The 17,640-nt window shown below is 37.9% G+C and overlaps 1 protein-coding gene across 7 annotated transcripts in view; it reads left to right on the top strand.

Moving 5' to 3' along the window:
* Positions 1-17,640, top strand: part of KYAT3 (kynurenine aminotransferase 3) — a 76,837-nt gene that overhangs the window by 34,357 nt on the left and 24,840 nt on the right. For all 7 annotated transcript variants that reach the window (XM_009001639.5, XM_035252065.3, XM_009001637.5 and 4 more), the window contains 6 exons: positions 2,120-2,269; positions 5,849-5,935; positions 6,471-6,596; positions 6,691-6,811; positions 14,060-14,136; positions 16,371-16,460. In XM_009001639.5, the coding sequence (XP_008999887.3) occupies positions 2,120-2,269; positions 5,849-5,935; positions 6,471-6,596; positions 6,691-6,811; positions 14,060-14,136; positions 16,371-16,460 (651 nt within the window). The remainder of the gene's footprint in view (positions 1-2,119; positions 2,270-5,848; positions 5,936-6,470; positions 6,597-6,690; positions 6,812-14,059; positions 14,137-16,370; positions 16,461-17,640) is intronic.

Genomic DNA, 17,640 nt, shown 5'->3' with positions numbered 1-17,640 from the left:
TAATGAAAGGCTAGAAATAAACCAACAATAGAGAAAATTAATGACACCAAAAGCTGGTTCTTTGAAAAGATCAGTAAGTAAAAGTTTTAGCTAGATTGATCAAAAAAAAAAAAAAAGAGAAAACTCAAAATACTGTATGAGAAATGAAAGGAGTATCATTACTGATCATACAGACATGAAAGCAATAATAAGATAATGTTATGAATAATTTTATGTCAGTTCATTGACAACTTGGATAAAATGAATAGATTATTTAAAAGATACAAATTACCAAAACTGACACAAGGAGAAATGAAAAACGCAGCTAGCCCTACGTCAGTGAAAGAAAATGAATTTGTAGTTAAAGTCTTCTTGTAAGCAAACCTCGATAAATTACTGGTGAAGTCTATCATGCATTTAAGGAAGAACTAGTCTATCATGCATTTAAGGAAGAACTATTAGGTTGGTGCAAAAGTAATTGCAGTTTTGCCACTACTTTTTTTTTTTTTTTTTTTTTGCTAGAGTCTCTATGTGTTGCCCAGGCTGGAGTTCAGTGGCACAATCTCTGCTCACTGTAACCTCTGACTCCCTGGTTCAAGTGATTCTCCTGCCTCAGCCTCTCAAGTAGCTGGGACTATAGGCGCGCACCACCACACCTGGCTAATTTTTGTATTTTTAGTAGAGACAGGGTTTCACTATGTTGGCCAGACTAGTCTTGAACTCCTGACCTCATGATCCACCTGCCTTGGGCTCCCAAAGTGCTGGGATTACAGGCTTGAGCCACCACGCCTGGCCTGCCATTACTTTTAATGAAAAAAAAAAAAACATTACTTTTGCACCAGACTAATAATACCAGTTCTGCACACACTCATCCGGAAAATGGAGCAAGATGAAAAACTTTTACTTATTGATCAACAATTTTTGTAACTTGAAATGTAAAGAAATGCCTAATGGTTTTGTCTGACCTTCTAATTGGGGGTTTTGTATCAGGGTAATGATGGTCTCATAAAATTAGTTTCACCAGACTGTGGACATTAGTCACCTCAGGGGGATGGGAATGAAATAATATTGAGAAACAATTCTAATTTTTTTACACATCTTTGCCTACTTTTACTTATTACATGAAGCATAAATTATTTTCATATTTAAAATTTTAATTTTAAAAGCACAACCATTCTAAGAAATGTGTATAGTGTTTATAGTTGCTTTTCAGATCTCCTTTTGCTAGAATTTGTTAGACCTGCTATTAAAGTAAAATTCAAAGGGACTCAGTTTATTGCTTCAGAGCCCAAGATGCTTTCAAACAAAGGCACATGACCTGCACTTGCACTCTTACTCTCAAGGGATACAAAATCAGAGTAGTACCTCAAAAGCAAAAGGGGACGTAGATGCTGGACAGAAAACAACAAGAAATATTGACTTAAATACCAAATAAAACAAGGAGGGGAAAAGGGAAAGAAAGAAAGAAAAGGAGGGAAGGGGAGAGAAGCTGGAAGAACTGAGAGAGAGGCAATCCAGGAGACCCCCTACTTGCCTCAGACTGTACCTTCGTAATCCCTTCACTTCTCTTATGAAAGTAGTACCTTGGATAACCACTGCCCTCTTGACCACCAGTGTGAGTAGTGTCTCACTTCCACCTAACCTTTGCTATCACATCAACACTGGTGTTCATGTCTTTGGTGAATTTGTTTTTGTTCTCTCTCTTTAGTCCATTGGTTGGCATAACCTTTCCAGCAATCGGGAAGAGCCAAAGAGAGGGTATACAGTTAGTATGGGGTTTTTAAACTTATTTTAACTGGGAAACAAATCCAACTCTTTTCAATACGATTTAACTGCTGTCAAAAAATACTAAGAGTTCATCTTTATTCAGAGCAAATACTTTGAAATTATATAGTCCCAAACCTTTTATTTAGTAAGAAGATTTAATCATTAGCAAGCCTCCATGACTATTAGTGTGGGAATCCTCTAAATGTAGGAAATTTTTAAAAATGTATTTCCATTTAAAAATGTAAATTTTCTTTGGGTAATTATAAACATCAAATCCAAATTTTAAAAATTATTATATTTTAGAGTCATATTACCTCAAACAATAGGTCCCATATTTAAATTCAAGGTTTTGTTCTTATTTTTAATCCAACAGGGCCATCCATCACTTGTGAAAGCTCTGTCCTACCTGTATGAAAAGCTTTATCAAAAGCAAATTGATTCAAATAAAGAAGTCCTTGTGACAGTAGGAGCATATGGATCTCTTTTTAATGCCATTCAAGCATTAATTGATGAGGGAGATGAAGTAAGTATATTAACATTATCATAATACCTATATTAATCAACTATCATTTGTCCCACATTTGAATCTTTTACTTATATTATGCTCTTTTCTTTTTTTATTTTTTTTATTTTATTTTTTATTTTTATTGCATTTTAGGTTTTGGGGTACATGTGCAGAGCATGCAATACAGTTGCATAGGTACACACATGGCAGTGTGTTTTGTTTGCTTTCTCCCCTTCACCCACCTTTGGCATTTCTCCCCAGGCTATCCCTCCCCACCTCCCCCTTCCACTGGCCCTCCCCTTTTCCCCCCAATAGACCCCAGTGTTTAGTACTCCCCTCTCTGTGTCCATGTGTTCTCATTTTTCATCACCCGCCTATGAGTGAGAATATGCAGTGTTTCATTTTCTGTTCTTGTGTCAGTTTGCTGAGAATGATGTTCTCCAGATTCATCCATGTCCCTACAAACGACACGAACTCATCATTTCTGATTGCTGCATAATATTCCATGGTGTATATGTGCCACATTTTCCCAATCCAGTCTATCATCAATGGGCATTTGGGTTGATTCCAGTTCTTTGCTATTGTAATCAGAGGCAACACAACATAGCTACAACCATACAATCTTTGATAAACCCGATAAAAACAAGCAATGGGGAAAGGATTCCCTGTCCAACAAATGGTGCAGAAAGCAGAAACTGGACCCCTTCCTGACACCTTACACCAAAATTAACTCCAGATGGATTAAAGACTTAAACATAAGACCCGGCACCATAAAAACCCTAGAAGGAAATCTAGGCAAAACCATCCAGGACATAGGAGTAGGCAAAGACTTCATGAACAAAACACCAAAAGCATTGGCAACAAAAGCCAAAATAGACAAATGGGACCTAATGAAACTCCACAGCTTCTTTTTTTATTTTTAATTATGTTTTAAGTATAATGCATGTACCATAAAGTTCACAAATCTTAAATGTACAGCTGGATAAATTTCTGTGTAACTACAACCAGATAAAGATATAATACATTTCCAGTACCCAGAAAGCTCTTCCTAGTCTATATTCTCCCAGAGGTAACTACTCTTCTGTCTTCTATTACCATAGGTTTGTTTTGACTGCTCTTTTACTTGATGTGAATAGAAGTATGCAGTGTATACTCTTGGGTCTGGATCCATTCATTTATTTTTGTGTCTGTGAGAGTCATCAATTTTGTTGCATATAATTTATTCTTATCTTTATAGCCTTTTTAAATAAGGGCAGATGGAAGGGACTGCCACTGCTGGAGAAAAAGAATCTTTTGTTTTCATTGCTAAAACAACCTTTAATCTGAACTTGGTCTACAAGTTTTTGATCAATGTGTTTTTGTGCCCAGTAATTGCATAAGCCATCCCATGTGAGGATGGTGGGGTTTTTTTTGTTGTTGTTTTGTTTTTTTGTTTGTTTGTTTTGTTTTGTTTTTGAGATGGAGTCCCCCTCTGTTGCCCAGGCTGGAGTGCAGTGGAGTCATCTTGGCTCACTGTAACCTCCGCCTCATGGGTTCAAGTGATTCTCCTGCCTCAGCCACTACTGAGTAGCTGGGATTACAGACGCCCACCACCATTCACAGCTAATTTTTGTATTTTTAGTAGAGAAGGGATTTCGCAATGTTGGCCAGACTGGTCTCGAACTCCTGACCTCAGGTGATCCGCCTGCCTCAGCCTCCCAAAGTGCTGGGATCACAGGCATGAGTCACTGCGACAGGCTGAGGATGTGTTAATGTAACAGGAAGGTTAAATGATTCTGCTATTTAGTACTGTGATTTATGACCAACTTTTGCACCTACCTCAGTCATCTCTACCCCTGTTTTCCATTATAATTCCAGTATCCTTGCTTTAATACTTTTTGACTCTTTCATTTATTCAGAAAATACTGAGGATCCAGTATACGCTAAGCACTGTGAGATAGAAGATTTCTTAAAGATAGGTCTTATGCAGTAAGAGTCCCCTGTCTGGTAGAAAACACAGACTTGCAAATGGATTAAGAGGAACATTGTGTGTTAGCCAGTAGCCGAGAATGTGTAATTTATGGTAGTGACCAAAGGAAGAGGCAGTCATCTCTGCTAAGTCTGGAAAGCTCCAGAGACATTGCTTAAGCTGAGTCTGAAGAATGAATATTTATCCTGATCTATATTGTTAACTCTCTTTGAACTGTCATAGCCCTTTATCATAGCACTTTTATGAAAGAGGCTGCTATCTGCTTTGTGTTATGTTATTCTTTTACATCTTTGATGCACTCCACTGTGCCAGGACAAGGTATTTAAGGAAACCTTAAATTTCACTCCACTGTGCCAGGACAAGGTATTTAAGGAAACCTTAAATTTAAGGAGACCTAAAAGTTCACGGTCTCATATACATAACCTCCTTTAATCCTATAACATAGTTTTGCCTCATACTTTGATGTTGTTAATCCTTTGTTGCTTCTTTCTCTCCACTCTGTTGGGAGTATCCTGAAGCTTAGCTCTTAGCCTTCTTTCCTCTGTTCTTTCTTCCTTAGTCAACGTATCTAATATTTTGAAATCACATACATGTCATTGGTATCATACTGACCTATTTATTGTTTCTTTATAGCATTTATTACTGTGTGAAATTATCTAATGTCCTTATTTGTTTCTCCATTCATTATAAGCCTTTCTCAGTAGGATGTAAGTTCCAGGAGAACTTTATAACTTTACTGCCAGCACCTAAAATAGTGAGGAATCAGTAAATACTCTCAAAAAAAGAGAGAGAGGAACTGTTCACATCATAAGAGTAAAGAAATCAAGGTGAAGAGTAGGAGGTATATTTCTCCCACCCTACTGCCCTGCCTCTCCAATTTATTTTCCTTTATTGAGCTCTCACTTTGTATCGAGCATTATATTTCCCAGTAGAGTTACAAAGATAGGTTGTCTTAGTCCCTGAGAACTTCACAGATGAGGCTGGGTACAGTGGCTCAGGCCTGTAATCCCAGCACTTTGGGAGGCGAAGGCAGGCAGATCACTTGAAGTCAGGAGTCAGAGACCAGCCTGGCCAACATGGCAAGACCGTCTCTACTAAAAATACAAAATCTGACTGAACTTTTGAGAAGAGAGAAACATCTTTACTCGCAGGATAATGCTTTTAAATTAACACTTTATACCAGGGAACATTACAGCGTTCTCTTTCCACATGGGCTGCTGTCTGTCACTGCCTATATATCACTCATATTCTAGATTTTATTTTCTAATTTGAAATATGAAGAAATGCTTAATAATTTTGGCTGGAATATCCCTTTGAGAATGTGATAGCCCCACACTCCCAGTAAATCTACCTGTGCGCATAAGAAATTTTATATGTAATTTCAAATGCTCCGACTGCATGCTTATTTGTAGATCTCCCTAAGATACCAAGGACTCCAGTCAAGACTACCTGGAAAAGTTTATCTCCGAGGTCTCTTCCCCTCAGATGTTGGCTCCACAAGGGCAAAGCCTGGCTTTTTTACTGCTAGATCTCAACACATAGTATAGTGCCTAGCCCATAGTAGTACACAGTATTAATAACATGAATAAATAATTGATAGGTTGTGATCTTATTTGCTTTCATTGCAGGTCATAATAATAGTGCCTTTCTATGACTGCTATGAGCCCATGGTGAGAATGGCTGGAGCAACACCTGTTTTTATTCCTTTGAGATCTGTAAGTTTGCTAGTATGGGTCATATGGAAAAGTTTCAAGACTTAAGACGTCTAGAAAATACCAATTACTTTGTCACTGATAAAGTTACTACTAGAGATTTACTGAATATCTTTATTTGTCTAGTTGTCTTTTAAAAATATTTTCAAAATAAGTAATAGACTAAGGAGAACCACAAAATCTTCAGCTAGCCTTACAGTATCAGACACATTAACCATAGTTACAGCTAGCTCCTGTGAAGGAATATTAACAGCAATTAATGTTGACAGGGCTTGTTTCTCCATTTAACAGGTGTGAGCATAAGACTTAGGTCTTTTTGGGCTCTCGAGGCAGAACCACAGCCTAATTATTTCTGTTTATTTTCTTTGTTAGTCTTTTTCTACTTTTTTTCTTTGTTCCTACTCTAAGGAACCATTTCTTGGTAATTTACCCACTTACCTCTGCCATGACTTTCTTTGATTTTTTTTCCTTATTAGTTTATTCATTTGTAAGACAGTAAACATGACAATTAAATCATATCTTCATTCTTCATGTTTAGAAACCTGTTGATGGAAAAAAATGGTCTAGTTCTGACTGGACATTAGATCCTCAAGAACTGGAAAGTAAATTTAATTCCAAAACAAAAGCTATTATACTAAATACTCCACATAACCCACTGGGCAAGGTAAGCAAGTCTCTTATCTCCTTATACAGTCCTCTGACCTATCATTTCTCACATGTTGAATAATTGGCTGTGTTCTTTCCTTTATTACGTGTAGGTATATAACAAAGAGGAACTCCAAGTAATTGCTGACCTTTGCATCAAATATGACACACTCTGCATCAGCGATGAGGTTTATGAATGGCTTGTATATTCTGGAAATAAGCACTTAAAAATAGGTACTGACTACAATATAGTCACAAATCTAAATGTGTTTGGGCACATATGGAAGAACTGATTGGAAAGGATCCCAGACCAACTCTAAAATGAGACTCAAAAGTAGTATTTGAATGAGCAATACTTTCGTGAATTGATGAATAATTGAATAACTCAAAGGACAAAGAGTCAGAGATTTTGGATCATACTCTAAAGCTATGATACCAGAGAAGTCATTCTTTTGCCCAAATCCCTGGCTTCTTAGCAGAAATCCAGCCATTACTTGGCACATAAGACAAGTAAGCACAGGGAGCTTACTTGTACCTGAAGAGGTTCTAGATTGTCTGGGCTGAACAAGTTACCAAAATGCCAAGTCAACAGAAAGAAATACACAGGTAGTAAGGTATGCTGCTTGGCCCTTGCTTGAGATTCGGCCATTACTACTGGACTATCTCACAAATGCCATACTGTCTGCTGAGGTAGTTCAAACCATGTCAACTAGAGGATTACAAACTGCGCTACAACCTTTGGGTCTTTGCACCTCCCTTTCCTTTGCCTGGAAATACTTTTCAAAATAATCCGCCTGGCTCAGTCCTTTGGCTCCTTCAGGCCTTTGTCCCAATGTCAGTTTTCATGACCATCACACTGAAGATAGTTACACCTCTCCCTCCAGCATTTTCTTTGTCCTTTTTCTGTTTTGTTTTGTTTTTTCCTCTATAGTAAATATCAGAATCTGTATATTTTACTTCTAAACTGAAGTAATGTAGGGAATTTGTGTCAGTCTCTCTGCATCCCCATTTTCCATAGAATCTTGTACGTGATAGAGAATTAGAAAGAAATTGTTGAATAAATGAAGAGGAAAGATGAAAAGATTAAGGGAAGAATGACTTAAAAATGTGGCAGGAATAGGTAAATTTTAAAATTTAGGCTAGGTGCAATGGCTCACACCTATAATCCCAGCACTTTGAGAGGCTAAAGCAGGTGGATTGCTTGAGTCCAGAAGTTCTAAACCAGCCTGGGCAACAGAGAAACCCCATCTCTACATAAAAATTTTAAAAATTAGCCAGATGCAGTGGTCACAGCTACTTGGGAGACTAAGGTGGGAGGATCACTTGAGCCCAGGTACCACTGGCTCACTACAACCTCCATCTCCTGAACTCAAGCAATCCTCCCACCTCAGCCACCCAAGTAGCTGGTACTACAGGCACAGGCCACCACACCTGGCTAAATTTTTTTAAGAAAAATTAAAATAAGAAATGTAGTATGCTTATATATATTAAATTGTTGCATTGTTGCATGTGTCATAATTATTCCTATAGTATATTACAAATTGCTATAGAGATGGGAAGAGAAAGCAACTGTTTGAGGGAAATAAAAAAAGGCGTGGCCAAAAGGTAGAGAATCAGCTAAACAGAAACAGAAACCAAATTCCTAAAAACTAAACTACCATGTACTTAGGCAAGGGGGTATGAAACATCAAGATACACTTAAGGAAGGCAAATGACTATTGAAATTTTTTAAAAAAAAGAAGAAAGCTCAGTTATTTAAATTTTTTTTGAGACAGGGTCTTGCTCTGTCACCCAGGTTGGAGTGCAGTGGCACATAGCTCACTGTAACCTCAAACTTTTGGATTCAAGCAATCCTTCCGCCTCAGCCTCCCAAGTAGCTATGACTACAAGTGTGCACCACCTCATCTGGCTAATTTATTTATTTATTTAATTTTAATTTAGGTTCTGGGGTACATGTGCAGATCATGCAGGATTGTTGTGTAGGTACATACATGGCAAGGTGGTTTGCTGCCTTCATCCCCCCATCACCTATATCTGGTATTTCTCCCCTCATTATCCCTCCCCACCCAGCTGTTTCTCGCCAACACCCGCCCCTACTGATCACAGTATGTGATGCTCCCCTCCCTGTGTCCACATGTTCTAATTGTTCAACACCCGCCTATGAGTGATAACATACGGTGTTTGGTTTTCTGTTCTTATGTGAGTTTGCTGAGCATGATGGTTTCCAGATTCATCCAGGTCCCTAGGAAGGACACGAACTCATCATTTTTTATGGCTACGTAGTATTCCATGGTATATATGTGCCACCTTTTCTTTATCCAGTCTATCGATGATGGACATTTGGGTTGGTTCCAGGTCTTTGCTATTGTAAACAGTTCCGCAGTGAACATACGTGTGCTTGTGTCTTTATAATAGAACAATTTATAATTCTTTGGGTATATACCCAGTAATTGCTGGGTCAAATGGTATTTCTATTTTTAGGTCCTTGAGGAATCACCACACTGTCTTCCACAATGGTTGAACTAATTTACACTCCCACCAACAGTGTAAAAGGGTTCCTATTTCTCCACATCCTCTCCAGCATCTGTTGTCTCCAGATTTCTTAATGATCGCCATTCTAACTGGTGTGAGATGGTATCTCAATGTGGTTTTGATGTGCGTTTCTCTAATGACCAGTGATGATGAGCATTTTTTCATATGTTTGTTGGCCTCATATATGTCTTCTTTTGTAAAGTGTCTGTTCATATCCTTTGCCCACTTTTGAATGGGTTTGTTTGTTTTTTTCTTGAAAATCTGTTTTAGTTCTTTGTAGATTCTGGATACTAGCGCTTTGTCAGATGGGTAGATTGTAAAAATTTTTTCCCATTCTGTTGGTTGCTGGTTCACTCTAAGGATTGTTTCTTTTGCTGTGCAGAAGCTCTGGAGTTTAATTAGATCCTATTTGTCCATTTTGGTTTTTGTTGCCATTGCTTTTGGTGTTGTAGCCATGCAATCCTTGCCTATGCCCGTGTCCTGAATGGTTTTGCCTAGGTTTTCTTCTAGGGTTTTTATGGTATTAGGTCTTATGTTTAGATCTTTACTCCATCTGGAGTTAATTTTAGTGTAAGGTGTCAGGAAGGGGTCCAGTTTCTGCTTTCTGCAAATGGCTGGCCAGTTTTCCCAACACCATTTATTAAACAGAGACTCCTTTCCCCATTGCTTGTTTTTCCCAGGTCTGTCAAAGATCAGATGATTGTAGATGTGTGGTGTTGCTTCTGAGGCCTCTGTTCTGTTCCATTGGTCTGTGTCTCTGTTTCAGAACCAGTACCATGCCATTTTGATTACTGTGGCCTTGTAGTATAGTTTGAAGTCAGGCAGCATGATGCCTCCGGCTTTGTTCTTTTTGCTTAGGATTATTTTGGCTACGTGGGTTCTCTTTTGGTTCCATACGAAGTTTGAAGTCGTTATTTCCAGTTCTGTGAAGAAGGTCATTGGTAGCTTGATGGGGATAGCATTGAATCTATAAATTACTTTGGCCATTTTCACAATGTTGATTCTTCCCAACCATGAGCATGGGATTTTTTTCCTTCTGTTTGTGTCCTCCCTTATTTCATTGAGCAGTGGTTTGTAGTTCTTAATTTATTTTTAATTTTTGTAGAGATAGCATCTCACTATGTTGTTCTGACTGTTCTCAAACTCCTGGACTCAAGCAATCCTCCTACCCTGGCCTGCCAAAGGGCTCTGAATACAGTAATAAGCCATCACACTAAGCCTCAGTTTGATTTATGAGGGTGTATTGTAGTAACTGGCATAGATCAGAGTGGAAAAGTAGGGTGATTCTAAAGGACTTTGAATATGATATAAAGAGTATAAACTTTGAGGAGGTCAGTGGTTCTGAAACTTACTTTAGTGAGAGATTACCATGAGATCATAGCATTCCACATCATGAAATAGTTATATGGTGAATTCCATCCTGAACATAGTAGCAATTTTCCTAATAGAAATTCAACAATTAGAAGCCAATATAAAAAAATCACAATTCTGTTCATACTTGTCCATAACAAAAAGCTGTTGAAATAAACACATTTGAGGTTTTCTGATTTTGCCTTTAACATGCATTTACTAAATGCTTATTTGTTTCACTGTTGGAGTGTTCACTATCAGATAAGTGGTAGCATTTGCTAAAGGCTTAAGAAAATTGTCTGGAAGAAAAACTTAAAATTGATTTTTAAAAATTATGCACATTAATTTGATCACCAGAGTGCCAGTGAACCTACTTTGAGAACTATTGCAAAAGCTGTAACAAAACAGGAGAATTGGTTCCATTACTAGATTTCTTTTTTTAACAAAGGTAAGAGCCAGCCACAGAGGAGAGTCTTAAGCAAATCAGATGACCAAGCACTGGAGATGGAATATGGGGGCTATTTAAAAACTATAGAGTATAGCATTTGAAGGTGGGAAGCAAGCAAGCAAATATATGATACTAACATCTCTAGCCTGAACTACTCAGCAGTGGTGAGGACTTTAACCCAAGTAAATGTGGAGAGGAGGAACAGATTTGTAGGGAAGGGCTGAGCAAAGGGACTTGCTGCTTCTCATGCTTTAAACTTCCTGCATTTGGGTATCTATGGGACATAGAGGAATAAAATATATCTGGGGACAAGTAGAATTTTAGGCCTGATGATCAGAATCAGATTATAATGGGATATATTTTTGGCAGTCATCAAAATGTTGGCGGTAGCTAAACACATGGAAGAGAATGAATTTTCTCAAGGAGAATATATATAAACAGAGAGAGCAGCCAGAGATTTGCAGAATGTGGCACCTTAATACAGCAAAATGTTATCATGTGTTAAATTGTACCAGAGTCCACCACTGCCCATCTTGTTAGTGACCAGAGTCCACCACTGCCCATCTTGTTAGTGACTTCTTTCTCAAGTCATTTGTACTGTTTCCCAGTGGAAAATCAGATTAACATGAACAATTACTTTCTTGTTGTAATTAACTCAGTGTAGCAGTATTCATCCCAAAAGATCACTTCAGATGATCTTGAAATTTATTGTTTAGATCTACTCACTGTAAGTCCTTCAGGGTAAAGTGTAACTGATAACATAATTTACTAAAGATAGGCAAGAAGTATATTTTAAATTTAATTTTTTTTTAATTGTAACAGCCCATAAAGTTTAAATAAGACCAAAAAAATGAAAATGCAATTTGTTTGCATTAAAACTTGGGTATTCTATCAAATACAGTGGTCTTTGTTAAATTAAAGATGCAAAATGGCTATTACATCAATTTGCAAAGTTCAACAGTAGTCCTTTAATATATGAGATATTCCTTTACTTTAAAGGAAGTGATAATCTACATTATACATAGTTTAGATTTTCTCTGGTCAAACAGAAAAGTTGGCATGTGTCATAGTGTTCTTTTGGAGTACTTTGGAAGACCTGAAATGTCTCAAAACTTGAAGGGATATAACTATCTATCAAGTATTGAAATATTTCTTCTTCAAGCAGACATTCTAAATATTTTCCTCACTTATCTTTTTGGGTTTTGTTATATTCCACAGAGAATAAAATTATAACTTTTCTGATTATATACTTTTCCTACTGTTACAAATTTAGTAGGTATTTCAGGGTAGACTGAAATTACTTATACATTGTTTTGGAAATTTCTGTAGCTGCCTTACATTTTAGTAGGTACTTTACTTGCTTATGAACAGATTACTTCAAGAAAGCACAAGCTCAGATTCCCAGAGATGAGCATTTATTTTCCCTTTGTGTGTACCAAAACTCTTAAGAACAGTATAAAAGCCCCCACTTGTACTTCTGAAAAACGAGTGGAAAAACTTGTGGGTGGCATGGAAAGAACTTCACAACTAAATTACCTGAGGAATCCAAAGTGTGGGTGGCACTCTCAAAGGGTGACGGAATGGTAATTTACCAGTTATAACCAATGTCTAGCAAAATTTACAAACTTGCATTTTAGGCCTCCAGGCCTTCGTTACATGCCTTAGCCCAAAATATCTTCCTTACCCTTCTCTGCCTGGCTGTGGCTATATGGTCTTCTAAGTCTCAGCTCAAGAATTACTAGCTGCAGAAAGCCACCCTCAACACTCTCTTCTATTCTTGCATCACCCTCCATGTCTCCTGCCATTACAGCATTTTTATCACACTGAATTATAATTGTCATTTTATGTGACTCATGTCCCCACTAGAAATTAAATTTTTTGAAGAATTGCATCTTATTCATCTTTGTTTCCTCTAGACCTAGCTTAGTCCCTAGCACCTGGTGGTTGCTAATGAATATTTGATGTATGAATGAATGAATATCTTTATTAAAGATGTTAATCAACTTGAAAACCGTTATATAGCTAATTCACATTATTCTTTAGTTCTGCATTTGCAAATTTGCCTACTCCCTAAAATATATGTGTAAACCCAAAATCAGTACTCACAGCACTTCATTTAAAGATTGGAGTCACCCTACACACATTCCAAGTTGAAATCGAACATTTTGCTTCTGTTTCAGTTCACACTATGAGCAATTATTCTCTGTACAGTGATTTTGCTGTTTAAAATGGCCCCCAAGCCTAGTGCTAAAGTGCTGTCTAGTATTCCTCAGTGTTAGAAGGCTGTGACGTTCCTTATGGAGAAAATATGTGTGTTTGATAAGCTTCATTCAGGCACAATGGCCATGAAGATATTAAAGAGTGATAGCTAAAAAATACAGGGCTTCTTTTAGGGTGAAAAAAATGTTCTGAAATTGGTTATGGTGATAGTTGCACAGGTCTATAGATATACTAAAAATCACTGAATGGTATACTTTAAGTTGGCTAATTACATGATATGGGATTTATAACCCAATAAAGTTGTTAGTAAAACACACACACACAGGTGCACACACAATTACTGGGTTCTACCACCAGAGTTTCTGATTCCATAGGTCTGGGATGAGGCCCAATGATTTGCCTTTCTTACAAGTTGCCCAGTGATGCTGTTATTGCTGGTGTGAGATCACATTTTAAGAGCCATTGCTCTAGGAAGCCTGGAGAAATACACTTAGAAAATAGGCAAGATAAAGGGGCCTAAACAGTAATCAGGATCACAACCTAAGCCCTGCCACAGGATTATTATATTGAAAATGCAGCCACTGCTAACATTGAACACTGAATGCTACAGCCCCTGTGACAGCTGCCGCTTGAAGCAGACTGGAACACTGCCTGCTGGCACCCCTGACACTCCAGCACCAGAACTAATTTTAAAATTATTAAATCTATTTACATATTATTTTGGTACAGCATTACAGTGTTGTAACCTTTTCATCTGTGTTTTGCATTAAAGTTATATTATCTAAAAATAAAAAACTAGACATAACTAGACTGGCTAAACTATAATACATTTATTTTCATTGAACTTATATGTCTTTGTTATGTTTTTCGATTATACTAAATGTAGATTAATTGGAAAGCAATTATTTAACCTTTTTTCTTCCACTGTTTAGCCACTCTTCCAGGTATGTGGGAGAGAACAATAACGATAGGAAGTGCTGGAAAGACTTTCAGTGTAACTGGCTGGAAGGTAAGATGAGTAAGAATTTCAATGCTTAAAAATAGGCCTGTAATCCCAGCACTTTGGGAAGCCAAGGTGGGTGGATCACAACATTAGGAGTTCGAGACCAGCCTAAACAATATGATGAAACCCGTCGCTACTAAATATAAAAAAAAATATTAGCCAAACACGGTGGTGCGTGCCTGTAATCCCAGCTACTCAGGAGGCTGAGGCAGGCAAACTGCTTGAAACTGAGAGGTGGAGGTTGCACTGAGCTGAGATGGCACCACTGCACTCCAGCTTGGGTAACAGAGCAAGACTCCAACTCAAAAAAAAAAAAAAAAAAAGGCCTGTATATTATTTTATGTAGTGTTTTGTGTTTTAAATACTGGCCAGGCATGGTGGCTCATGCCTATAATCCCAGTATTTTGGGACGCTAAGGCAAGAGGATCACTTAAGACTAAGAGTTCAAGACCAACCTTGGCTACATAGTGAGACCCTGTCTCTACAAATACATTTTTTAAAAAATTAGCCAGGGATGGTGGTGCATGCCTGCAGTCCCAGCTACTTGGGAGGCTGATGTGAAAGGATCACTTGAGCCCAGGAAGTTGAGGCTGCAATGAGCTACACTCCAGCCACTGGGAGACAGAGCAAGATTGTCTTTAACAAAATAATGAACTAAATAAGTAAGCAGATAAATGAATAATTGTATACATACTCAGTTTATAGATTTTTATACCTGGTGATCTTTGCTTATCTTTTGACTTATTTGGCTTTCATGTTGAGTTTTATCCTTTTTGAGACCTAATTATTTCTTTAAAAGTAAGAAAAATTAGGTCATTCTTTTCTATTATAAGTAATCAACTAATGACACCTTTTTCTTTGCAAACAAGTGTTTAGATTGCTGCATATTAATATAAAAGGAGAAAAAAATAATAGTAGCTAATATTTTGGCACTTGCTATATACCAGGTTCTAAGTGTTTTACATATACTAGTTTCTTTCATTCCCATAACTGTACTATAAGGTGGGTATGATTACTATCCTCATTTTACAGATGACAAAGCTAAAGCACAGAGAAGTTAAGTGATTTGCCTGAGACTACCCCACTAATAAATTCAAGCCAGAAGAAAAAGTCTGGCTCTAGGATTCATGCACTTAACCCCTGTATTATTTGTTACAATAATTTATCCAGTTAAAAAACCCAATTCTCTTCCAGCCTCACCCCTCCTGAACATGGGTAACCAGCCAGGCACAGTGGTGCACGCCTGTAATCCCAGTACTTTGGGAGGCCAAGGAAGGTGGATCACCTGAGGTCAGGTGTTCTCGACCAGCCTAACATGGTGAAAGCCCGTCTCTACTAAATACAAAAAAATTAGCCAGGTGTGGTGGCACATGCCTGTAATCTGAGCTATTTGGGAGGCTGAGACAGGAGAATCATTTGTACCTGGGAAGCAGAGGTTACAGTGAGCTGAGATCAGGCCATTGCACTCCACCTGAGCAACAAGGGCAAAATTCCATCTCAAAAAAAAAAAGAAGCAGGGCATCAAAAATTAGGCCTGCAAAAGTCTATATACATAGTTTTAATTATGCGTTCCTTCCGCCCTCATTCAATGTTACTTTAATCTTTAATTCAAACAAGCTTTATTACCAGTTGTTAATCTTCCAGAATATCAGAATTAGCGAACTAGAAGAGAGGAAAAGGCTAACAATGATTGCAAGCTGCTTACCTTCTGAAAGGCAGAGCTTAGTGATGAAGGCAGAGCTTAGTGATTCCAGTTGGAAGCCATTCCATGAAGAGAAGAGCATTGAAATGATTCTAAGTACTAATACTGTACTACTTTCATAGTGTAAACTTTTTTGGGGGTGGGGGATGGATCTTACTCTGTCACCCAGGCTGGAGTGCAGTGGTACATCTTGGCTCACTGCAACCTCTGCCTCCTGGGGTGAAGTGATTCTCCTCTCTCAGCTTCCCAAGTAGCTGGGATTACAGGCTCCCACCACCACTGGATTCAGCTAATTTTTTTGTATTTTTAGTAGAGACAGTGTTTCACCATGTTGACCATGCTGGTCTTGAACTCCTAATCTCAAGTGATCCACCCGCCTCAGCCTCCCAAAGTGCTGGGATTACAGGTGTGAGCCACCACACCCAGCCAACATTTTAAGATTGTATATATTTAACGATTGCATTAATTTTAAACTGTTGTCTCAGATTTGCTATATACAGTCTGATTTTTTGAAATCTTTTATCTTTTCCTTTCCCAGCTTGGCTGGTCCATTGGTCCGACTCATTTGATAAAACATTTACAGACAGTTCAACAAAATACGATTTATACTTGCGCAACTCCTTTACAAGTAAGTGTTATAGTTAAGACAGGGTAGAAGCATGGTCTTTTGGTGAAGATACTACTTTTATATTGCATATTTGAGTTGACCTGGTTCTTCTCTTTCTATCCTTCTGTTGCAGGGCCTTTTAATATAATTTGGAATTTGGGGAGCAGATACATATTCAGGATGGTTTGGGTTTTTTTTTTCTTAATACAAGTTTAGCTGTTTAAACATTGCTTGCGGGAGTCTAAAGTGCTACAGATTCTATGAAGGACAATGACAAAACTAAGCAAAATTACATATGTGCTTGCCCTATGAAAGCAATTCATCTTCTAAGAATTTACTCTAAAGCTGTGTTTTAGTCCATTCTTGCACTCGGGTAAAGAAATGCATGAGGCTTAGTAATTTATAAAGAAAAGGGGTTTCCTTGGTTCATGGTTCTACAGGCTGTACAGAAAGCATAGTGGCTTCTGCTTCTGGAGAGGCCTCAGAAAACTTAAAATAATGGCAGAAGGCAAAGAGGAAGTAAGCATGCCTTACATGGCTAAAGCAGGAGGGAGAGAAGTGGGGAAGTGCAACACACTTTTAAACAACCAGATCTCACAATAACTCACTATCATGAGAACAGCACCAAGGGGACGGTGTTAAATCATTCATGAGAAACCACCCCCATGATCAAATCACCTCCCACCAGGCCCCACCTCCAACATTGAAGATTACAATTGGACAAGAGATTTGGATGAAGACACAGATACAAACCATATCAAACTATTATCTGCACATGTAAGAAGTTATGTACTTACCTGGCTATTCATTGCAGATGATTGAGGATAATCTGTTATCATCTACAGACAGTTTGTTACATAAACCATGATCTATCATTGAAACATTGAAATGTTATGTAACCATATTGGTTTCCTACTGGTGCTGTAACAAATTACCACAAACTTAGTGACTTAAAACAACACCAATTTATTAAGCCTGCAGTTCTTCAGCTCAGAAATCTGAAATGGGTCTTAAAGGGTAAATCAAGGTGCTGGCATTGCTGTGTTCCTTCTGAAGGCTCTAGGAGGGACCCTGCTCTATGCCTTCTCCAGCTTCTAGAGGTTGCCTATATTCTTTGGCTCACAGTCACATTAATCCATCCTCTGCTTACATCAACACATCTCCTCCTGTGACTTCAACCCTCCCACCTCCCTTTTTCCTT

This window comes from Callithrix jacchus, chromosome 7 (assembly GCF_049354715.1).
Source record: "Callithrix jacchus isolate 240 chromosome 7, calJac240_pri, whole genome shotgun sequence".
Lineage (NCBI taxonomy): Eukaryota > Metazoa > Chordata > Mammalia > Primates > Cebidae > Callithrix > Callithrix jacchus.
The sequence above is the reverse complement of the archived record's forward strand: the minus strand, read 5'-3'. Positions and strand labels throughout refer to the sequence as shown.